The 25,392-nt window shown below is 42.7% G+C and overlaps 1 protein-coding gene across 1 annotated transcript; it reads right to left on the minus strand.

Annotated features, from left to right (window-relative positions):
• Positions 1–1,718: 1,718 nt before the first annotated feature.
• On the minus strand, positions 1,719–25,392 carry LOC117443879 (uncharacterized; the record flags this gene model as incomplete). The annotated part of the gene is made up of 16 exons (XM_034079689.1): positions 25,299–25,392; positions 25,165–25,223; positions 25,023–25,083; positions 24,091–24,245; positions 23,960–24,024; positions 22,327–22,420; positions 21,860–22,111; positions 20,324–20,617; positions 15,963–16,214; positions 13,711–14,028; positions 12,104–12,213; positions 11,373–11,592; positions 6,714–6,869; positions 3,782–3,972; positions 3,263–3,414; positions 1,719–1,976 (listed from the first exon to the last, which is right to left on the minus strand). Coding segments are annotated over exons 1-16 (2,669 nt in total), but the record flags the coding sequence as incomplete, so codon positions are not given.

The raw sequence follows: 25,392 nt of genomic DNA on the forward strand, positions 1-25,392 counted from the left end.
TTGAGTTCACATGTAAGAAGTAGAAGTACAGGTATTGGTTCAACATGTGAGAAGTAGAAAGTACAGGTATTTGGTTCAACATGTAGAAGAGTAAAGTACAGGTATTTGTTCAACATGTAAGAAGTAGAAAGTACAGGTATTTGGGTTCAACATGTAAGAAGTAGAAAGTACAGGTATTTGAGTTCAACATGTAAGAAGTAGAAAGTACAGGTATTGGTTCAACATGTAAGAAGTAGAAAGTACAGGTATTTGTGTTCAACATGTGAGAAGTAGAAAGTACAGGTATTTGGGTTCAACATGTAAGAAGTAGAAAGTACAGGTATTTGTGTTCAACATGTAAGAAGTAGAAAGTACAGGTATTTGGGTTCAACATGTGAGAAGTAGAAAGTACAGGTATTTGTGTCAACATGTGAGAATTAGAAAGTACAGGTATTTGAGTTCAACATGTAAGAAGTAGAAAGTACAGGTATTTGGGTTCAACATGTAAGAAGTAGAAAGTACAGGTATTTGTGTTCAACATGTGAGAAGTAGAAAGTACAGGTATTTGGGTCAACATGTGAGAAGTAGAAAGTACAAGGTATTTGTGTTCAACAATGATGAGAAGTAGAAATAGTACAGGTATTGGGTTCAACATGTGAGAAGTAGAAAGTACAGGTAATTTGTGTTCAACATGTGAGAAGTAGAATGTACAGGTATTTGTGTTCAACATGTGAGAAGTAGAAAGTACAGGTATTTGTGTTCAAAGTGTAAGTAGAAAGTACAGGTATTTGTGTTCAACATGTGAGAAGTAGAAAGTACAGGTATTTGAGTTCAACATGTAAGAAGTAGAAAGTACAGGTATTTGTGTTCAACATGTAAGAAGTAGAAAGTACAGGTATTTGTGTTCAACATGTGCGAAGTAGAAAGTACAGGTATTTGTGTTCAACATGTAAGAAGTAGAAAGTACAGGTATTTGTGTTCAACATGTGAGAAGTAGAAAGTACAGGTATTTGAGTTCAACATGTAAGAAGTAGAAAGTACAGGTATTTGTGTTCAACATGTAAGAAGTAGAAAGTACAGGTATTTGTGTTCAACATGTAAGAAGTAGAAAGTACAGGTATTTGTGTTCAAAATGTAAGAAGTAGAAAGTACAGGTATTTGTGTTCAACATGTAAGAAGTAGAAAGTACAGTATTGAGTTCAACATGTAAGAAGTAGAAAGTACAGGTATTTGTGTTCAACATGAGAGAAGTAGAAAGTACAGGTATTTGAGTTCAACATGTAAGAAGTAGAAAGTACAGGTATTTGTGTTCAAAATGTAAGAAGTAGAAAGTACAGGTATTTGTGTTCAACATGTAAGAAGTAGAAAGTACAGGTATTTGAGTTCAACATGTAAGAAGTAGAAAGTACAGGTATTTGAGTTCAAAATGTGAGAAGTAGAAAGTACAGGTATTTGAGTTCAACATGTAAGAAGTAGAAAGTACAGGTATTTGTGTTCAACATGAGAGAAGTAGAAGTACAGGTATTTGAGTTCAAAATGTAGAAGTAAAAGTAAAAAGTCGTCAGAATAATAAGTAGTGGATTAAAGTACTGATACCAGAAACATGTACTTGCATATGAAGTATTTGTACTCCACTACTTCCCACCTCTGCTGATAAAGCTTAGTTAAAAGTGTCCAAAGCAACAATAACACTTATATCCTTTCATGCCACTGCACTAAGAAATACACATTTCACCCACCCGTCCTGAAGAATGACACCCATGATGTTGTCCTGAGGGTCGGCGCTCTCCGTGGCCCAGCACGACTCCACCTGCAGGAGCACATCGGCAGCAAAAGAGTTCTCGTTCTGCAGCGCCACCTGGAGGAAGAGATTGTCCTCCGGTGCAATGGTGATTGCATCCATGTATTTGGATGTGTAGGACTCATCAGTGAACAGAGTCAAGGCGAGACCCAGCTGCAGGGAGGAGTTGAACTCCACCAGGGAGACGGAGGAGAGCCTAAAGGAGGAAACCATGTTTAACGCCTCCATTGAACCCGGTTTGTTTACATCACTATGGAAGACTTGTGCTCCCATTAGCTAGCTCTCCGACACATTGTACGTGATTGGCTAAGGGGCGGGACAATCTCTAAGCAGGTTGACCAATCACAACAGAGCCGGCCAGCTAACCAATCAGAGCAGACTGGGCTCTGGTTTCAGACAGAGGGTGAAAAGAGGTGCTGCAGCACAGGGAGTATGAGACCACTACATACTGATATACACCTGACATCAGCAGGAGAGGACTCTTTAAAGTAGAGACACTACACACTGATATACACCTGAACATCAGCAGGAGAGGACTCTTTAAAGTAGAGACACTACATACTGATATACACCTGAACATCAGCAGGAGAGGACTCTTTAAAGTAAAGACACTACATACTGATATACACCTGAACATCAGCAGGAGAGGACTCTTTAAAGTAAAGACACTACATACTGATATACACCTGAACATCAGCAGGAGAGGACTCTTTAAAGTAGAGACACTACATACTGATATACACCTGAACATCAGCAGGAGAGGACTCTTTAAAGTAGAGACACTACATACTGATATACACCTGAACATCAGCAGGAGAGGACTCTTTAAGTAGAGACGCTACATACTGATATACACCTGAACATCAGCAGGAGAGGACTCTTTAAAGTAGAGACACTACATACTGATATACACCTGAACATCAGCAGGAGAGCACTCTTTAAAGTAGAGACACTACATACTGATATACACCTGAACATCAGAAGGAGAGGACTCTTTAAAGTAGAGATACTACATACTGATACACACCTGAACATCAGAAGGAGAGGACTCTTTAAAGTAGAGACACTACATACTGATATACACCTGAAGATCAGCAGGAGAGGACTCTTTAAAGTAGAGACACTATATACTGATATACACCTGAACATCAGCAGGAGAGGACTCTTTAAAGTAGAGACACTACATACTGATATACACCTGGACATCAGCAGGAGAGGACTCTTTAAAGTAGACACACTACATACTGATATACACCTGAGCTTCAGCAGGAGAGGACTCTTTAAAGTAGAGACACTACATACTGATATACACCTGAGCTTCAGCAGGAGAGGACTCTTTAAAGTAGACACACTACATACTGATATACACCTGAGCTTCAGCAGGAGAGGACTCTTTAAAGTAGAGACACTACATGCTGATATTAACCATCTTTTCTCGTCTAAATGAGGCAGAGAGACAACATATAAAGACATTCTTCTCACCACTCGTTGTCCACCCTGAGTCGAGTGTTGCGAACATAATGTCGAGGGTAGACACACTTCCACACGACCAGAAGATCCCGCCTGATGATGGTTTGCTCTTTGCTCAAAGTCACAGTCAGAGTGTTTTGTATTTCGATGTGGGATCCGTTCACCTACAAAAACGCAAACGGTTAACTCGTAAGTCACACGTCTAAAAGAGGTAGAATAAAGTGAGATATGTTGAGCTAGATAATACAATTATGTTTGAAGAAAGGTGGGGGAAATGGGTAAAGTATAGAACAAAATAATAAATATAATTAATTTATACATGAGTATTAATAATGTATCCTTTCTTTTATTTGTAATATGGATGTGTCATCTGTTATGCAGTTCATCTATGGACCTAGATGTGTTTATTTAAGTATGCTTTATGAATATTTAAAAAAAGTAATCTGGTATGTGAAGACGGTGCTAAATGCTGCCGTGCATATCCCTCCAAAGAATCACTTAATATAGAAATATATTTGTCTTCCCACTCACCCGCCTCTCAGTCCCACATTCAGAGGTTCTTCGTGGGATGCGGCGGTAGTACAACATCTCGTTCTCTTCCATCGCGCAGCTGCCATCGTTCAGCCTCACGTCCACCTTGCCCCCGAGGGAAGACGTCAGGAACGGTTTTGCTATCGCGCAGATCACTAATGTATTCAGACACTGGCTGAAAAGGCCTTTCTCTGTTTCAAAACACGAGGGTCAGAGTCAAGGAATCTCATTGGTTGCAGACTTATAGAAATGTTTGTCATCTAAAAAATTATTACAGATCGGAAATGTAGGATACAAACAAAACTGTATTCTCTTACACAGTACTGTACTTTTGGGGTACTTGTACTTTACTCGAGTATTTCCTTTTCCTGCTACTTTGTACTTCTACTGTAAACGGAAATGTCCTATTGTGGGTTAAGCAACATTTTGAACTCAGGACTTCTACTTGTAATGGAGTATGTTTAAGTGTGGTATAAGTACTTTTACTTAAAGGTGACCTATCATGCAAAATGTACTTTTGTACGTCTTTTATACATGATATGTGTCCCCGGTGTTCCAGGGAACTCACCAAGTGTCAGAAAACACAACCCTCTCTATTTTCCTCCGTACCCAAATCTCTTAAAAAGGGTCTGCAACGGATCCGATACAGACTGATCCAGATTTGAACACTTCTCTGACGTCACAGAAGTGGCGCTACGGCTATTGGGCCAACTCCACCAATCAGGAGGAGACAGCCACGGACATTGCCGTTCGAAAAGCGCTGGAGACGCTGTAGTACATATGCCAGGCCTGTAGGTGGTGCTGTTCTCACAGAATCAGCCCGTGCAAAGACAGTGTTAAATTGAGCGAAATGAGGAATGGCTAAAATGCATGATCCGTTGGTTATTTTGAAAAATTAAAAGTATAACTATGCCTTAAATAGGTATGGTCCTACACTAGATTATTCAAATATAGCATGATAGGTCCACTTTAAGTAGAGTGTCCGAGTACTTTTTCTACCTTCAATTTTCAGTGTTGAATGTTTTTCTCAATATTATGGTTAGTAGTTCCGTTTTAATAAAATCAGTTGAAAATTCAAGCTCTGTATTTCATCTGTTTTATGGGCGCATATCCCTCATCATAGTGTATCGAAGTCTTAATGAGTGACGTGACCTGAGGTTGTGCTGATTTCTGGGATGTGTAACACTCGAGTAAACTTTAAAAAAAAATGATAATTTATAAAAGTCAAAAATATACAAAAACGGAAATGTCCCATTTTGGGACTCAGAGGGTGAAGCAACATTTTGAACTCAGGACTTTTACTTGTAATGGAGTATGTTTAAAGTGTGATATGAGTACTTTTACTTTAGTAGAGTATCCGAGTACTTTTTCCACCATTGCCCTCACGGTACGTCCACACAGCGGCTTTTCAAAAATCTTGAAAATCTTGGAGCTGGGCGTGTCTGACAGCTTGGGGATTTTTGCGAGCAACGCGACCAACAACCAATCACATGAATGTCCCGCCCCCGACATACAAAGCAAAAAACCCCGGGGATTTTATGCGAGCAATATATATATATATATATATATCAGGGTTTCCGCTAGGATTTTTTCTCGCCGGTCAAATGTCCGGGCAGAATTGATTTTACCGGACTAATTTGAAACTTACCGTGTGTCATATTTCAATAATAATAATAAGAGTTGTGTAGCAGAGTTTCCGTTAGCAGGTAATTACCGGACTATGAGCAGATATGCTTCAGTTTAAAACTCAGTTCACGGGCTCATTTTTATATTGCTTCAGTTTATAATCGTAACAGATCGAAAAATTCAGATTCATTTTTCAATAAATGATTCCACAAACAACAAACAACATAATTATTACATTCAAACAAACTACTTGTAGTAGATAACGTACATTATTCAGAAGTTTACATCAACTTTGAATAATAACACGGGAGAAACGGAGCCTCTCTTTTCCCCTCTCCCTCTCTCTCTTTCTCTCTCTCTCTCTCTCTCCCTCCCTCTCTCTCTCCTGACAGCACGTCAGTTTCTCATGCAGCTCCTGCAGCTCGCTAAACAGAGGGCGGGGCTTCAGGTGATCATGCAGAGCTGCGTGTCTCGGTCAGACTCAGCAGCTGATCTGATCTCTCTCTCGCGTCCGGTTACACTTCACTCGCGTTTATGTCCATATGGATCAGATCCAGCTCTCCTGATCGGCCTTTATCGAGAGCACCGATCAAACTATTAAGAGTGAATATCGGCCGATAATGACCGGCGGCCGATCGATCGGAGCCTCCCTAATTATTACCAGACATTTTGACCGTCAGGTTTTGAATTTACCGTTTTTTTATAAATTTTACCAGCTAAAAAACGGTAATTACCGGCTAACGGAAACCCTGATATATATATATAAACTCCCCAAACAGGCGAAACCCCACCAGCTTCCCCCACTGCCTCTGCCACCTCCCTCCATGCCTGGTTCCTCCGGTTTGTATCCCGGTAATAGTTCTGGTCGTAAAGAACCGGGTGATTTGCTACCGTAACTTCTCGTTTGGAATATGAGGAAATGAACTGCGGTCTGGTTCTCCCTGCTTACACGCGGTTTGATTGGCTAGCGCTTCTACTGTCAAATTTGCATAAACGTGTTTGATTGGCTGACGCTTCCAGCTCAGCTTCAAAAGTTGAACATTGCTCAACTTTTGAATCCTGGACATCCTGGAAATCTTCTCTTCGCTCCCCCACAATGCAGTTCGGCGAAAAGCGAGGCAAAGTGACGTCATCCCCATTCAAAGTCAACGGGCAGAGAAGCGGTGGAAGATTCTTCTGAAGCTGCTGTGTGGACGTACCGTGAAGCTGCTGTGTGGACGTACCGTGATGTTACATTAGAAAAAGAGAATTTAGATTGAGAACGATTTTACCACAAACTGATAGGAAGTAACTTTGAGAGGTTTACCAACGCAGAGTGGATTTGAAGTTGGAAGCGGCTCCGACACAGAGCTCACATCGTAGTGTCTATGTTTACACACACAGGTGTACGAGCCAAAGGTGTTGATGCACAGCGAGTCAGGCGGACACACATCTCGCTGGAGGGACGCGCACACATCTGGACCTGAAAGCAGTCAAAGCCAAGAAGAGATTTTAGATCTTAAAGGTCACCTATTGTGCAACATCCACATGTCTCTTCTACATCAACATGTGTCCCCTCTTCTTCGTGTCTCTTCTACATCAACATGTGTCCCCTCTTCTACATCAACATGTGTCCCCTCTTCTTCATGTCTCTTCTACATCAACATGTGTCCCCTCTTCTTCATGTCTCTTCTACATCAACATGTGTCCCCTCTTCTTCGTGTCTCTTCTACATCAACATGTGTCCCCTCTTCTACATCAACATGTGTCCCCTCTTCTTCGTGTCTCTTCTACATCAACACGTGTCCCCTCTTCTTCACGTCTCTTCTACATCAACATGTGTCCCCTCTTCTCCATGTCTCTTCTACATCAACATGTGTCCCCTCTTCTTCACGTCTCTTCTACATCAACATGTGTCCCCTCTTCTTCACGTCTCTTCTACATCAACATGTGTCCCCTCTTCTCCATGTCTCTTCTACATCAACATGTGTCCCCTCTTCTTCGTGTCTCTTCTACATCAACATGTGTCCCCTCTTCTACATCAACATGTGTCCCCTCTTCTTCATGTCTCTTCTACATCAACATGTGTCCCCTCTTCTACATCAACATGTGTCCCCTCTTCTTCATGTCTCTTCTACATCAACATGTGTCCCCTCTTCTTCATGTCTCTTCTACATCAACATGTGTCCCCTCTTCTTCGTGTCTCTTCTACATCAACATGTGTCCCTCTTCTACATCAACATGTGTCCCCTCTTCTTCATGTCTCTTCTACATCAACATGTGTCCCCATCGTCTTCATGTCTCTTCTACATCAACATGTGTCCCCTCTTCTTCGTGTCTCTTCTACATCAACATGTGTCCCCTCTTCTACACTCAACATGTGTCCCCTCTTCTTCATGTCTCTTCTACATCAACATGTGTCCCCTCTTCTACATCAACATGTGTCCCCCTCTTCTTCGTGTCTCTTCTACATCAACACGTGTCCCTCTGCTACATCTAATCACATGTGTCCCCTCTTCTCCATGTCTCTTCTACATCAACATGTGTCCCCTCTTCTTCATTCTCTTCTACATCAACATGTGTCCCCTCTTCTTCGTCGTCTCTTCTACATCAACATGTGTCCCCTCTTCTTCACTGTCTCTTCTACATCAACATGTGTCCCCTCTTCTCACTGTCTCTTCTACATCAACATGTGTCCCCTCTTCTCCATGTCTCTTCTACATCAACATGTGTCCCCTCTTCTTCACGTCTCTTCTACATCAACATGTGTCCCCTCTTCTTCACTGTCTCTTCTACATCAACATGTGTCCCCTCTTCTCAGTGTCTCTTCTACATCAACATGTGTCCCCTCTTCTCATGTCTCTTCTACATCAACATGTGTCCCCTCTTCTCATGTCTCTTCTACATCAACATGTGTCCCCTCTTCTTCATGTCTCTTCTACATCAACATGTGTCCCCTCTTCTTCATGTCTCTTCTACATCAACATGTGTCCCCTCTTCTTCAGTGTCTCTTCTACATCAACATGTGTCCCCTCTTCTTCATGTCTCTTCTACATCAACATGTGTCCCTCTTCTCCATGTCTCTTCTACATCAACATGTGTCCCCTCTTCTCATGTCTCTTCTACATCAACATGTGTCCCCTCTTCTTCATGTCTCTTCTACATCAACATGTGTCCCCTCTTCTCCATGTCTCTTCTACATCAACATGTGTCCCCTCTTCTTCCATGTCTCTTCTACATCAACATGTGTCCCCTCTTCTTCATGTCTCTTCTACATCAACATGTGTCCCCTCTTCTTCATGTCTCTTCTACATCAACATGTGTCCCCTCTTCTTCACTGTCTCTTCTACATCAACATGTGTCCCCTCTTCTTCATGTCTCTTCTACATCAACATGTGTCCCCTCTTCTTCATGTCTCTTCTACATCAACATGTGTCCCCTCTTCTTCACTGTCTCTTCTACATCAACATGTGTCCCCTCTTCTTCATGTCTCTTCTACATCAACATGTGTCCCCTCTTCTTCATGTCTCTTCTACATCAACATGTGTCCCCTCTTCTTCATGTCTCTTCTACATCAACATGTGTCCCCTCTTCTTCATGTCTCTTCTACATCAACATGTGTCCCCTCTTCTTCATGTCTCTTCTACATCAACATGTGTCCCCTCTTCTCATGTCTCTTCTACATCAACATGTGTCCCCTCTTCTTCATGTCTCTTCTACATCAACATGTGTCCCCTCTTCTTCCATGTCTCTTCTACATCAACATGTGTCCCCTCTTCTCCATGTCTCTTCTACATCAACATGTGTCCCCTCTTCTTCATGTCTCTTCTACATCAACATGTGTCCCCTCTTCGTCCATGTCTCTTCTACATCAACATGTGTCCCCTCTTCTTCATGTCTCTTCTACATCAACATGTGTCCCCTCTTCTTCATGTCTCTTCTACATCAACATGTGTCCCCTCTTCTTCATGTCTCTTCTACATCAACATGTGTCCCCTCTTCTTCATGTCTCTTCTACATCAACATGTGTCCCCTCTGTGGAAAGAGACTCTGAAAGTTTCAGGAACAAAGATTTTCTCTCTTTTTGATCCAGTTCTATAAAAACCTGTCTGAAAATGAGCTGATCAGATTTTGGCCACTTTATGATGTCATAACGACGTGTTGTCTTGAGTAACCATTAGCCAATCAGCAACAAGGTACCGTACCGTAGGTAATGCCTCCGTGAACGGTGGAGGCATTACGCACGGCCGGACGCATCAACTCTCTTTATTTGCTTTAAAGATATCTACAAACAAAGAGTCGATATTTTTCTAAGACCATTTAGTGCTTCACATAATACACAACGGCTGTAGCCTGATTATGCTTTAGGAGCTGTGTGTGTGTGTGTGTGTGTGTGTGTGGTACAGTGTGTAGGTGTGTGGTACAGTGTGTAGGTGTGTGTGTGGTAGTGTGTAGTACAGTGTGTAGGTGGTACAGTGTGTAGGTGTGTAGGTGGTACAGTGTGTAGGTGTGTGTGGTAGTGTGTAGGTGTGTGGTACAGTGTGTAGGTGTGTGTGGTACAGTGTGTAGGTGTGTGTGGTACAGTGTGTAGGGTGTGTGTGGTACAGTGTGTAGGTGTGTGTGGTACAGTGTGTAGGTGTGTGTGGTACAGTGTGTAGGTGTGTAGGTGTGTAGGTGTGTGTGTGTGGTACAGTGTGTGGTAGTGTGTAGGTGTGTGGTACAGTGTGTAGGGTACAGTGTGTAGGTGTGTGTGGTACAGTGTGTAGGCGTGTGTGGTACAGTGTGTAGGCGTGTGTGGTACAGTGTGTAGGCGTGTGTGGTACAGTGTGTAGGTGTGTGTGGTACAGTGTGTAGGTGTGTGTGGTACAGTGTGTAGGTGTGTGCGTGGTACAGTGTGTAGGTGTGTGCGTGGTACAGTGTGTAGGTGTGTGTGTGTGTGTGTTGTACAGTGCGTAGATGCGGCGGACAGACGGGTCTCAGTTGGTTTGGTGTCCTCTGCTTACTTGTAAATACAACTTTTGGCCCGTAATTTAAATTCCCCATTTCAGCGACCACACCGCACGGTCAATGAATCAAAGTAAATATAGAAGTCATCTTGAACACGTCCGTCCGTCAGACAGAGGCTGCTGAGCCTCTGTCATCATTAATGGACGTCTCTTTAAAATGACCGCTCGGAGGAGAGGAGTTCTCATTTCTCTAACCGCCTGCTGCTTCCCCTCCTCTCTCCTCGGTTCCCCTCCTCTCTCCTCGGTTCCCCTCCTCGGCTCCCCTCCTCTCTCCTCGGTTCCCCTCGGTTCCCCTCCTCTCTCCTCGGCTCCCCTCCTCTCTCCTCGGTTCCCCTCGGTTCCCCTCCTCTCTCCTCGGTTCTCCTCCTCTCTCCTCGGCTCTCCTCGGTTCCCCTCCCCTCCTCTCTCCTCGGTTCCCCTCGGTTCCCCTCCTCTCTCCTCGGTTCCCCTCGGTTCCCCTCCTCTCTCCTCGGCTCCCCTCCTCTCTCCTCGGCTCCCCTCCTCTCTCCTCGGCTCCCCTCCTCTCTCCTCCGCTCCCCTCCTCTCTCCTCCGCTCCCCTCCTCTCTCCTTGGCTCCCCTCCTCTCTCCTCCGCTCCCCTCCTCTCTCCTCGGTTCCCCTCCTCTCTCCCCCTCCTCTCTCCTCGGTTCCCCTCCTCAGTCCTCCGCTCGCATCTCCTGTGGGCGGGACTAAGTCTCGAGGATAGGAGTCGAGGAGGGGAAATTTAAGAATTGAGAAACCTCTAATGTGTTCTTTTGAACCACATGTCTCTCAGAGGGGCGTGGGGAGAGGCTCCTTACTTTCATCTGAAGTAACAGACAGAGAATCAGCACTTTGGAAACAGGGCTGAAACAGAGGGGATTATGGGTAATGCTGCAATGATCCATTTGGTGTTTCAGCCAATCAGAGACAGGCTCAGTATATTGATGAAGAACAGTATGATAGGGGGCCTTTAATGTTTTGAGCTGGTTTTCCACCCACCGCTCCAGTGAATGACGCCATCTGTAACGATCCAGTCGCTGCTGCTCAGGGAGTGAATGTAGTCGAGCTGATCCTCGTCAGGAAGGGGAATGCCTCCGTCAGTTTTGGATGCATTAAAAGACATGAAGAGAACTTCCGTTTTGTCCGGGTCGTCCGCAGGTTCAAAGGTGGCGAGTTCAACGCGGGCCGGAGGAACGAAATCTCTCAACAACTCCTCCAGCTGAAGGATAGAAACGGATGAAGAAAAGGAAGACGAAGGGGAGGGGATAAGAAGAGAAGAATATATATTTATTGTCATCATACAAAGTACAACGGAATTTCGTTGGTAACTATCGCTGCAGTAAAACCATCACTCCAGCAGCCGGCGCCCTAACCACACCCCGCTGCATATTTACACTTAGTCTAAAAAAAAAATAAGATTATGGAGGCGACGGAAAAGAAGGAACAAAAATTGTTGGAATTGAAGTGGTTCAAGTAAAGTCCCTACCTAACAACTGAGCTAATGGTGATGCTAAAGGGCAAGAATACATACATTAAGAAGAAAATATGCTCGGTTTGATAAGTTATACTTTACATCTCAGTAAAGATAAAACTTAGTTCAGAAAATAAATGTTTGCATGAAGAAATTGGACTAAAAGTGAACTTTAATTTCTTTATACATCGAGCTCTAAAATTAGTATGAAAACTGGATCTGCAGACAGACGGTGACTAAGCGTTAATTATCCTCCCACCTTATCTTTGAAAATGTTTCCCATCTCTGCTCTCGGCTCCGAATCGTCTTCCAGTAGATCCTCGGGTAGAGACCAGGGAACGACCATTTTGAGACCAAAGATGGAGAAATCTAACATCAGACCCACAGGAAACACACAAAGAAAGAGAAACAGGTTATCATGGAAGATAATCACCAACAAATCATGATTATCAGGGGTGTCAAACTCAATTTCATCGCGGGCCACATCAGCATTATGGTTGCACTCAAAGGGCCGGTTGTAACTTTAAGACGATATAAATATATAAAATAATGTATTATATTACATTACTGCCTCTGCATTGGATTATTATCGGATAGGGTAATAACTTCACCATTAACTATGTCTAAAAGCAGATCGAATAATTGCAAGTCTCTTCAGTGGCATGTCACAAAATGAGATGCATTGTGGGACATGTAGTTTATGGATAACATGCTTCTGTAAAACGGCATGGAACCGTATCATAAAAAAGGGATTATATTCTTTGCAAGCTCTCACAATATCTGTTTTTTTTATTTATTACTGGACATATTTTATTCCATATCTATGCAAATACTGCTATATTTTTTTATGTTATTATAGTTTTCTTAAACTAACAACATGTGAGAAGTAGAAAGTACTGGTATTTGTGTTCAACATGTAAGAAGTAGAAAGTACAGGTACTTGAGTTCAACGTGTAAGAAGTAGAAAGTACAGGTACTTGAGTTCAACATGTAAGAAGTAGAAAGTTCAGGTATTTGTGTTCAACATGTAAGAAGTAGAAAGTACAGGTACTTGAGTTCAACATGTGAGAAGTAGAAAGTTCAGGTATTTGTGTTCAACATGTAAGAAGTAGAAAGTACAGGTATTTGGGTTCAACATGTAAGAAGTAGAAAGTACAGGTATTTGAGTTCAACATGTAAGAAGTAGAAAGTACAGGTACTTGAGTTCAACATGTAAGAAGTAGAAAGTTCAGGTACTTGGGTTCAACATGTAAGAAGTAGAAAGTACAGGTACTTTGAGTTCAACATGTAAGAAGTAGAAAGTACAGGTATTTGAGTTCAACATGTAAGAAGTAGAAAGTACAGGTATTTGAGTTCAACATGTAAGAAGTAGAAAGTACAGGTATTTGAGTTCAACATGTAAGAAGTAGAAAGTACAGGTATTTGTGTTCAACATGTAAGAAGTAGAAAGTACAGGTATTTGTGTTCAACATGTGAGAAGTAGAAAGTACAGGTATTTGAGTTCAACATGTAAGAAGTAGAAAGTTCAGGTATTTGTGTTCAACATGTACGAAGTAGAAAGTACAGGTATTTGTGTTCAACATGTAAGAAGTAGAAAGTACAGGTATTTGTGTTCAACATGTAAGAAGTAGAAAGTTCAGGTATTTGAGTTCAACATGTAAGAAGTAGAAAGTACAGGTACTTGAGTTCAACATGTAAGAAGTAGAAAGTACAGGTATTTGGGTTCAACATGTAAGAAGACAAAGTAAAAAGTTGTGGAGTAAAGTAACAGAAAAATGTACCTAAGTACAGTAACGAAGTATTTGTACTCCACCACCTCTGCTAGCCCCTTTGAACTGTGTTGTGTTGATGGGACTTCAGACTAACCGTGGTTTAGAGGCGATGAAGCAGCCACCCTGCCAAGGATCTCGAAGGACACTTTGCTTCCCTCAAATAACAATTGGGAATGCTCCGATTCCCACTGAACGCCACATTCCTCCCACACATCCAGCAGGTATTTCTTTCCTTCCTCCAGCCCAAAGAGGCTCAGCTCTGTATCTTTGATTCTGCTGCTCTGGATGATGATGCCGTTCTCCTGAGGCAAATCGTATAGAAAGGCCACGGCTTCATGATGGGCGCCGTTTGAGATCCAGTGAGCGGTGGAGTCGTTGGAGCGATACCCGAGCTCAGAAACACGGTGAGGGCCTGGAAACACACAGAAGCAGAACATACAAGGTATTCAAGGCTTTTATCGTCATGTGTACATACTGTAGCTACAGTGTAGTTAGGTCAATGAAAATCTTAGGTCACAGGCTCCTCCAACAGTGCAACACAATAAAACAGATAAAATAGTGTAAGTAAATACAAATAAAATAGAAATGAAGAAGGATAGGTACCGTTTAACACTCAAGGAATAGTGAACACTCGCATTGAAACACCTGTGAAGCCAAGAAGTGATATATATCGACATCATTTAACTTTTAAATTGGCAACCACAGATTAATATTTTGGAAAATTCATTGATTTTTTTTTCTACACTCCACCCGTATTACAGGTCCACTACACCAGTATGACACCTATTCTAATCCACTATAAACCAATGTTAAACCATTACTACACCAATTATACAACATCCTAGCACCTGTTTTACAGCCGTATTACACTGTTATTATCCCGATTTTACATCCATGTAACACCAATATCACACTGATTTAGTGAGAATGATGATAGATATATAATTCCAGCGACACATTCCATAATTCATCACATTTTTAACATGGAAGTCAATGGAGAACTCTTCAGACTTGGAAAATCTTCATGCGACTTCAACTGCCAACTGTTCATTCATACTTTCACTCAGAAACCTCATTCCAACTTTAAAATGTTACACATCTTTGACATTATTCGTGTTGAAGAACTTATAAATCTGATTCATACTTTTACAAATATTAAACATTGTTCAGACCTTGGTAAAGAGGCCTTCAGATTTTAACATTAGTGTGTATTTAGCAGCTCGTTAAGGTGCGTGATGTCACAGCTAGAGTGGAGGACAGCTTGAAATTCGCCTTCATATTTTATTTATTTTTAAAAACCTGCCATAATTCCCAAACCCTACACTTCTGAGACATAATTTGGCATGGCAAACGTATGAAAACATCTCGTAGCTTGAAAAATGAAGCAAAATAATTAAACAAAATGCCTCTTAAGGGCATGAAGTGACAAAAACGTTCAACATGTCTCCATTAAAGCTGTTAATTATGAACCCGAAAGTACACAAAAAGTACACTTCAGATGCGCAAGTTCCTTGAGATGCTTCACGCGTTGAAATTTTACCGATATCCGTTACGGTTCTTCAACAAAACGTTCACATGTAAGAGGTTTATCTCTCATTCAGAACAATGCAAATGCTCTCCTCTCACAGATTACTGCACATCACCATGGAAACCTTTGATCTCTGGACACGTCGTTAGCTCAAATATAAACACCCGTGTCATGGAACACGATGATGTCATAACTCCAACTGACATGCTACAACAAAGTGCTCAAACTTCACATGACCGTTTTAAGATTTCTTCAAATGCCGTTGCCTTGGCAACACAATGCTCACTATGAAACAGTTCTCACAACTTCAGTTAAAATGCTCGAAATGGCACAAAACTTCACAGGTTCGGCAACGATGCAGCCATCAACATATCCAAGCGTATTATGGGATGTCATCAAATGCTGTTGGCATGGCGACAGATCATTCGCCATCAAGTTAGTTCAACAGTTTGCAGTTCAAATATTCTGCTGCTTTCCCAAGCCTTTTTACTTTCTTTTCTTCTCTCATCACACATTCAAGCCCCCAGTGTTCATGTATCATTTCAATCTAAATGCACTTTCTTCTTACACATTACATTTCAGCATAGCGTCAGCTTTTCAGCATAAAGCATTTCCCATTGGCAATTTCTTCAGGAATTGCATTCTCTAGTTACACCTATGTTACACCAATACAACTCCGTTATTACACCCATGGTAGACCATCGTTAGACCTGTTTTACACCCGTATTGCACCGTAGTTAGACTGTTATTAAAGGACTCAAAATGGCCAATAAAAGTGTGCATATTAACAGTAGCATGTGTCTTTTCATCCACATTACCTGTGTGTGCTGTGATTGTCTTGGAGCTCATGAGAACTCCGTCTCCACACATTGCCTCCACCCTGGCTTCATACTGCTGGCATGGCAGGAGCCCCTCCACAGTGAAGCTGGTGCTCAGCGTGGAGCCCTGCAGCTCCCCCTGGTGGTGGACTCTGAAGGAGGAGATGGACGACGTGTTCCTCACCTCCCAGATCAGGGTGTAGTTATTGGGGCCGAACGATGACTGACGCAGGGCCTCGACGCTGGAGAGAGCTGAGGAACAGACAGGATTATGTTCAGAGATGCAAAAGTACACGCATCCTTTAGTCAAGTAGAAATCAGATACCCAGGGCTTTGTGGACGTAATCCATGACAAACTGGAGTTGAGACCAGGAGGCGGAGTCGCAGTCTTACACGCTTCTCTGCGCTCTCTCCTAGGCAGTCATCCATAGGAATCCCGAACCCAATAAAATACCCAATATTAGCGGTGTGTGTGTCTGCCCAAGGACAATTTAAGGTAAAACCTAATAGAGGTGTCATACATAATAACCTAATAAAAGTAAATGTAACAACTACTACAGTGCAACAAAACAGGAAGATTAAATGTGGTCTCTTAAACATAAGATCTCTAGCATCTAAAGCAATATTGGTAAATGATTTAATATCAGATTATAATATTGATATATGCTGTCTCACTGAAACTTGGTTGAGACATGAAGAATATGTCAGCATAAATGAGGCCACTCCACCCAGCCATGTCAACACTCATATTGCTCGAGGCACGGGCCGAGGAGGTGGAGTTGCAGCAATCTTTGACTCAAGTTTACTTATCAATACTAAACCAAAATGTAATTATACCTCGTTTGAAAGCCTCGTTTTTAGGCTTACGCATCCGACCTGGAAAACTTTGCAGCCAATCTTATTTGTTACAGTATATCGTGCACCAGGTCCTTATTCAGAATTCTCTGAGTTTTTATCAGCTTTGGTTCTTAAAACAGACAAAGTAATTATCGCAGGTGACTTTAATATTCATGTTGACGATGATAAAAATAGCCTTACTGTCGCATTTAACTCTATATTAGATTCTGTTGGTTTCTGTCAGAGTGTAAATAAACCAACCCACTGTTATAATCACACTCTCGACCTTGTTCTGACTTATGGTATTGAAATTGAGCAACTATTAGTCGAACCGCATAATCCTGCTTTATCCGACCATTTCTTAGTAACTTTTGAAGTACTGTTACGAGACTACAAAGCATTAGTCAAAAGTCTGTCTGTACCCGTGTACACTCATGTTCCCATTAACCCAGCTTCCCCACATGTCTTTCTTGTTGGTGTCTATATACGCCGGGATCCGGAGTCATGGATGATCCTGCGGTCCTGTGTCCTGCATCGCGAGCCCTGGATCTTGAGTCGTGGCTGTGGTCCTGGATCATCGGTCCTGGATGGATATCCTCGTGGATTCATCTTCCTATTATACACACATGCATTTCCAAACATCTGGTCCACCTATGTTGCAAATGTATTATCTTTTCAATTTACACACGGCATCTATTGCACGTCTGTCCGTCCTGGGAGAGGGATCCCTCCTCTGCTGCTCTCCCTGAGATTTCTCCCATGTTCCCTTAAACTGTGGGGTTTCTCTGGAAGTGTTTCCTTGTACGATGTGAGGGTCTAAGGACAGAGGCTCTAAGGACAGAGGGTCTAAGGACAGAGGGTGTCGTATTGTCATACTGATATTCTGTACACACTGTGAAGTCCACTGAGACAAATGTAACATTTGTGATATTGGGCTATAAATAAACATTGATTGATACCCGTGTTTAAAATACTCTGGTAGAAGTACTGACTAACTTTTTTACTCAAGTCAAAGTAAAGAGGCTTTTAAGTGTACTTCAGTAAAAAGTACCCATAGCTAGCAGCTGCTTTAAAGAGTACCTGACCTCCCTTTATATTAATAGAACAATAATGTCATTGTTAGCTAATGAATGTTTCCATGCTGAACAACGGCAACATGACAACGTTTCCATTGGTCCCTCTTCTTTAGAGAAGACCAGGAAGTGATGGATACACGGATCGTGTTCAAATGACTCTAAAGAATAATGATCACGCCACCAAACACACATTCAGACTAAAGGAACCAGCCGTTTGGAAAATGTAACAAGTAGAAAGTACAGAGGCCTGTACTATGAAGCAGGATTTTCACTTAGCGGGCTAACTTCAGGGAAAACTCGGGGTTTCCGGTCCTACGACGCAGGTTCTCTTTTTAGCGGGCTAGATCTCCATGGTAACTGATGCTGAGCGGCTAACCTGGGGCCTATACTACGAATCTAGATCCACATATCCTTGATATGTTTTGAGTTATCCGGTTGACTTAATCCAAAACAAACCCGCTCTCGCTAAACTGTCCTACGACGCTGGCTATCAACTCGATCGCTCAAGCCAGCCGTGTCCTATCTAGTTAGGTGCGCGTTCACATGGAAGGGGTGGTATCTGGAGCATTCGACCAATCACAAACATGGAGAAGCGTACTGACAGCGCAGCGTCATACTTCCTGAATGAAAAGTCAACTATAATATTAGACAAAAGAAGTTAAACTTTAGACATCCATGACTTACACACTTTATCCAGGATCAAAGCCTCAGAGCTGCAGCTGCAAGGTGAACACAGCTGGGAACAGAACACGTGTTTGAATGCGTACATTAACAGGTTTATGATATCACTGCCCGTCTAAGACCCGAGAGGATCTGACTTTAATTACATTTGACTCGAGTGTTTCGTCAACTTGAACATAAAATAATACTTCTGCATACAGTATGTGACACTGAGTGTTGCACGGCCAGATACGGCTCAGCTGACTCAGATAAGGAGAGATATGATACATTATGATGCATGTGATATGAATGATAATGGGACACATCAACGTCTGCACTCAGTGCCGCGGACTGTAGGCTATGTAATGTACTCTGATCCGGTTACTTATGTTGTGGGAGATATTTAAGTAAGCTTTCTTAACGCTAATGTTATAATAGTCAGATTGCTCTGAAGATGGAGGTGATATTCTATTCATGTTCACACAGTCGGTGATTTTGGCCGGCCGTCTTTCCTGCAACGGCAGTTTAAACTGCATTTCCTCCGCACACTGAGCTCTGATTGGTCAGCAGGCGGTGCTTTCACTGAGTTGATCTCTTATCCTGGAACCTATCCTGCTCCAGCGCAGGCTATCCGCTCAGCATAAGTTATCTAGTCAGTTATCACTAAAAAGTGAACCAGCTTCGTAGGACCGGAAATCCCTGAAGTTGGCATGCTAAACGAAAATCTTGATTCGTAGTATAGGCCCCTGCTCCGGAGCAGGTTAGGTACCATGAAAGCACTGCCTGCTGACCAATCAGAGCTCAGCGTGCGGAGTTTAAAGCGATCAAGTCATATTACAGGAGAAAGGAAATACAGAAAAGCTGCCGTCGCAGGAAAGACGGCCGGCAGAAATCACCGACTGTGTGAACGTGAACATGAATAGAATATCACCTCCATCTTCAGAGCAATCTGACTATTATAACATTAGCGTTAAGAAAGCTTACTTAAGTATCTGCCACGACATAAGTAACCGGATCAGAGTACATTAAGTACAGTCCGCGGCATATCACTTCATAATGTATCATATATCTCCTGATCTGAGTCAGCTGAGCCGTATCTGGCCGTGCAACACTCACAGTGTCACAGACTGGATGCAGAAGTATTATTTTAAGCAACACATAAGTTGACGAAACACTCGAGTCAAATGTAATGAAAGTCAGATCGTGTTTTAGACGGGCAGTGATATCATAAACCTGTTAATGTACGCATTCAAACACGTGTTCTGTTCCAGCTGTGTTCACCTTGCAGGTGCAGCTCTGAGGCTCTGATCCTGATCAAGTGTTTGAGTCACGGATGTTTAAAGTTTAACTTCTTCATATGTCTAATATTACAGTTCACTTTTCATTCAGGAAGTATGACGCTGCGCTGTCAGTGCGCTTCTCCATGTTTGTGATTGGTCGAATGCTCCAGATACCACCCCTTCCATGTGAACGCGCACCTAACTAGAAAGGAAGCGGCTGGCTGAGCGATCCACTTGATAACCCGCGTCGTGAGCGCGTATGTTTTGGATTCGGCCAACCGGCTAACTCGAACATATCCAGGTTAGGTTGAACCGGCTTCGTCGTACAAGCCTCTGGTATTTGTGTTCAAAATGTAAGAAGTAAAATGTCATCAGAGTAAGTACAGTAACAAAGTATTTGTACTCCAATACTTCCCACCTCTGACTATATCCAGCGTATGCATGTTGTTGTTGTTGTTGTTGTTGTTGTTGTGTGGTATCTAATGAGCCCATTTGGTGCAGGTCTCACCAGCGTTTCCATCGTTCAGGACCATCTTGCTGTAGCGGGACTCGATCCCTTTCTGGCAAACGGTCTGAAAGCCGAACCTGACCCTCCCGCACGGCTCCAGGTTCGAAAACATGAACACGAAGTCGTTTTTGTTGTGCAGCGACAGCACCTCCTCCGTGACGTGGTTCAAACCGTCCAGGTGAAAGGTGGTGAGCAGGAAGAAGGACAACTTGTTGTTTTCAGGACAATCCCAGGCCAACGATATGCTGCTGCCGTTAAACGACGTCACCTTGAAGTCTCTGGGAGTGTCTGGGTCTGGTGGGAAACGGAAACGGTTAGGCGTTTTTGATCCTTTATCAAGTTATAATTTTAAACATATAAGCTATCTATTCAATACAAATTATAAAGTGTAGTCGAACACTTCAAAATCGACTCAAATCAGTCCACTGAGAGTACAAATATGGCCACTTTCTGGTCATTTTAGATCCTAAAAATGCAAGAAATGGATGGAACATTCTCAATAGCCCCCAAATACACTCCAAGATTGTCCAAATCAACCAAGCAAATGTTTAACTGCATTGTTTGCAGAGGCTATAATGCGAATTAATGTTAATGAAATGAGTACTTTTACTTTTGGTACTTTAAGTATGTTTTGATGCCAATAGTTTTCTACTTGAGTAACATTTTGAATGCAGGACTTTTACTGTAACAGAGTATTCCTACACTCCGGTACTTCTACTCAAGTACAAGACCCGAGTACTTCTACTTTTACTCAAGTACAAGACCCGAGTACTTCTACTTTTACTCAAGTACAAGACCCGAGTACTTCTACTTTTACTCAAGTACAAGACCCGAGTACTTCTACTTTTACTCAAGTACAAGACCCGAGTACTTCTACTTTTACTCAAGTACAAGACCCGAGTACTTCTACTTTTACTCAAGTACAAGACCCGAGTACTTCTACTTTTACTCAAGTACAAGACCCGAGTACTTCTACTTTTACTCAAGTACAAGACCCGAGTACTTCTACTTTTACTCAAGTACAAGACCCGAGTACTTCTACTTTTACTCAAGTACAAGACCCGAGTACTTCTACTCTTACTCAAGTACAAGACCCGAGTACTTCTACTCTTACTCAAGTACAAGACCCGAGTACTCTTACTCAAGTACAAGACCCGAGTACTCTTACTCAAGTACAAGACCCGAGTACTTCTACTCAAGTACAAGACCCGAGTACTTCTACTCAAGTACAAGACCCGAGTACTTCTACTCAAGTACAAGACCCGAGTACTTCTACTCAAGTACAAGACCCGAGTACTTCTACTCAAGTACAAGACCCGAGTACTTCTACTCAAGTACAAGACCCGAGTACTTCTACTCAAGTACAAGACCCGAGTACTTCTACTCAAGTACAAGACCCGAGTACTTCTACTCAAGTACAAGACCCGAGTACTTCTACTCAAGTACAAGACCCGAGTACTTCTACTCAAGTACAAGACCCGAGTACTTCTACTCAAGTACAAGACCCGAGTGCTTCTCCGTCCTCTGAGTACATACCTGTGATAGTAGAAAGGCAGGTGAGGGTCTGCGTCTCCACACAGGCCACGTAGTTGCTGCAGGACTCCAGAGCTGCGAAGCGGTAATGGTCGTCTGTGGTTGTGTCCATGCTGAGAGTGTTATATGAACCCAGCTCAATGTGGTAAAGCTTCACAGTGAGACTGGATGATGCTGGAGGGTTCTGCACCCAGGAAACCAGCAGCATGGAGGGACTCCTGGACTCCAGTTGGATGGGGAAACGCATAGTGTGGCCTGGGATGAGCAGGAGTGTAGTTGCAGTCAAACAAAGACATAGTACATCTAAAGCAGTGTAAATAAACGCATTAAATCATGGAGACATGTCACAGCAGAGACACTACATACTGATACACGCCTGAAAATAAGCATATCAGGGCCTCTTTAAAAATGGAGGTCTGGTCGACATTTAAATACAATAAATAACTGAATAAACAAAAAGACAATCTCACCAATTGCAAGGAAGAAGTGGCCGTCCTGGTATAAAAATAATGTGCTATTCTCACATGCAAACACTTCAGTGGTGCTCAGCATCTCCAAGAACCCCTGAAGAAAGAACAAGTTAGCAAGAGTGAGCTGGACTGTGAACAGAATCAAGACGCGCTGTCTTTAAACAACTCCTGTTATCTCCATCAGAACAACCTTCTGGATCCGCACCAGTCTGGTTTCAAGGCAGGTCGCTCCACAGAAACTGCCCTCCTTGCTGTCTCTGAGGAACTGCACACGGCTAAAGCAGCCTCCCTCTCCTCTGTCATCATCCTGTTGGACCTGTCTGCTGCATTCGACACGGTGAACCATCAGATCCTCCTTCACTCTCCAAGAACTTGGAGTTTCAGGCTCTGCACTTTCCCTCCTCACCTCATACCTCAAAGACCGCACCTACAGGGTAGCTTGGAGAGGGTCCGAGTCCGACCCTTGTCAATTAACTACAGGGGTCCCTCAGGGCTCTGTTCTTGGTCCCCTCCTCTTCTCCCTGTACACAAACTCGCTCGGATCAGTCATTAGCCCGCATGGTTTTTCATACCACTGCTACGCTGACGACACCCAATTAATCCTGTCCTTTCCCCGCTCAGAGACCCAGGTCGTCGCACACATCTCTGCTTGTCTAGCTGACATCTCTCAACCTTGACAAAACTGAACTGCTTTTCCTTCCGGGAAAAGATTGTCCCACTCTTGACCTGACAATCAACATCGGCACCTCTGTTTTTTCCCCGACTCAGACTGCAAGGAATCTGGGTGTGACCCTATAACAACCTGTCCTTCACTGCAAACATAGCTGCTACAACCCGCTGCTGCAGATACACGCTTTACAGCATCAGGAGGATGCGTCCCCAGCTGACCCAGAAAGCCACGCAGGTTCTGGTTCAGGCTCTCGTCACCTCACGCCTAGACTACTGCCACTCCCTCCTGGCTGGTCTACCTGCATGTGCCATCCGACCTCTGCAGCTCATCCAGAATGCAGCAGCTCGTCTGGTCTTCAACCTTCCTGAATGTTCCCACCCCACTCCGCTCCTCCGCTCCCTCCACTGGCTTCCGGTAACTGCTAGAATCCACTTCAAGACTCTGGTGCTTGCGTACCATGCTGCGAATGGATCTGGCCCTTCCTACATCCAGGACATGGTTAAACCGTACACCCCAGCGCGTGCTCTACACTCTGCATCAGCCAATCGACTCGCTGCACCCTCGCTGCGAGGGGGACCCAAGTTCCCATCAGCAGAAACACGTGGGTTTGCTATCCTGGCTCCAAGATGGTGGAATGAGCTCCCATTGACATCAGGACAGCAGATAGCTTACACACCTTCCGGCGCAGACTGAAAACTCATCTCTTTCGATTCCACCTCGAGCGATAGCAGTAACAAAGAACTGCTAACAGAGCACTTATATACTAACAAAGGACTGGCTTATCTAAAGCCAGTTGAGTAGCACTTGAAATGTTTTGCTCTATGAAACCTGATGTACTTATATGATTCTGTTTTCTTCAAGGTTGTGTCTTCCTGGTCGAATGTACTTATTGTAAGTCGCTTTGGATAAAAGCGTCAGCTAAATGCAATGTAATGTAAAATATTGTATTTTGATCAGAAGTACCTTGGTAGCACTTGTTGGTTTCTCTTGGGGTTTCTGCCGGCCTCTGATCTCAGTGAACCTTGTCCCTAAAGATAAACACATTTAATAACTAGTGATTTTTAGTATGCTAGGATATTTAAAAAGATACTTACATGGGCACATTCTTAAAGTCCATGCCTCAACGTTGTCTCCATACTGAAGGGTGAGCTTGTTTTCAACACCTGGAGGCACCGTCAGAGAGGTGACCTTCCCCTCCTTCCTGATGTTTCCTAATGCGGTGTCATTCAGCCATACGTTCACATCCTGCCTGAAAAGATGGAAACATGCATGTTTACACTATTGAGTATATGTACACAAGTATTGTACTTTAAAGTTCAGTATTTCCATTTAAAGCTTCTTTACACTTCTGCATTTCAGAGGCAAATATCATACTTTTTACTCCACTACATCCATTTTAACACTCACTTTGTACATATAAAAACACATGATATGCAGTACTGTATAGTACTAATCTACACAGTATTTCTCGTATCTACAATTTGGTCCACGTTGACAAACAAAACTAGAATGCTGGATAAAAACAGGATAATATGAGTAATATAATACGGTGAACATATCCATTTTGCATTAACTAGTACTTGTAGCCTACTTTTGATAATCTAAGTACATTTATACTTAAGTTCTTGATATTGTGTTGAAATGGGTCATTGTGCAGGACGAGTACTTTTACTTTATCCTGTCTTTACCACTATTAAATACACGAGTCTTTGTGAAAATACCGAGTATGTATGTATGTATGTATGTATGTATAGTAGCCTACATGGGTTTTTATATATAAAAACTAACTGGTTATTGTATTGGAGTCAAGTAAAAAAGAAAATACTACGTAAATACAGTAGGCCTTCTATAGGAAACAAATATAGGAGTAACATTGAAGTTATGTATGCCGATTTAACCATTAATATATGATATGTGAATGTTTAACTATATATATCCAGATTTGCCGTTTAGCACACAGTCTCTTTAATCTGTAACGAAGACTGCACGTGCACACGACTAAAAAACGTGCTTTCCTCGCGCTCACCTTTCCAGGACACGGTTGTTGTCCATCCAGCAGATCGAGAAGGAAATATCATGGCACCGTCCTGCAGGAAAACCACTCAAAGCATCTCCAAAATGCAACAAAACCTGGATTATTTCCACTGCGTAACATGTGTGCTACTCACCAAACGATATGGTGTGAGGCACCAGGATGAAAAAGATGAAGGAACACGCTAAAGAGTTCCTGGAAACACAAACGCGGATTACTTATCTGATTTTGAGTCAGATAATACTGAATATTAACGTGTTTATATCTTACATTTTCTGTGTTATTCCAGCAAAGGAGAGCATGTTGTTTTTCAGAGTCGACGCTTGTTTGGACTCCCAATAAATGGCAGGTGTGTGCTGCCTTC

The sequence above is a fragment of the Pseudochaenichthys georgianus genome, unplaced genomic scaffold (assembly GCF_902827115.2).
Source record: "Pseudochaenichthys georgianus unplaced genomic scaffold, fPseGeo1.2 scaffold_693_arrow_ctg1, whole genome shotgun sequence".
In the NCBI taxonomy this organism is placed as follows: Eukaryota; Metazoa; Chordata; class Actinopteri; order Perciformes; family Channichthyidae; genus Pseudochaenichthys; species Pseudochaenichthys georgianus.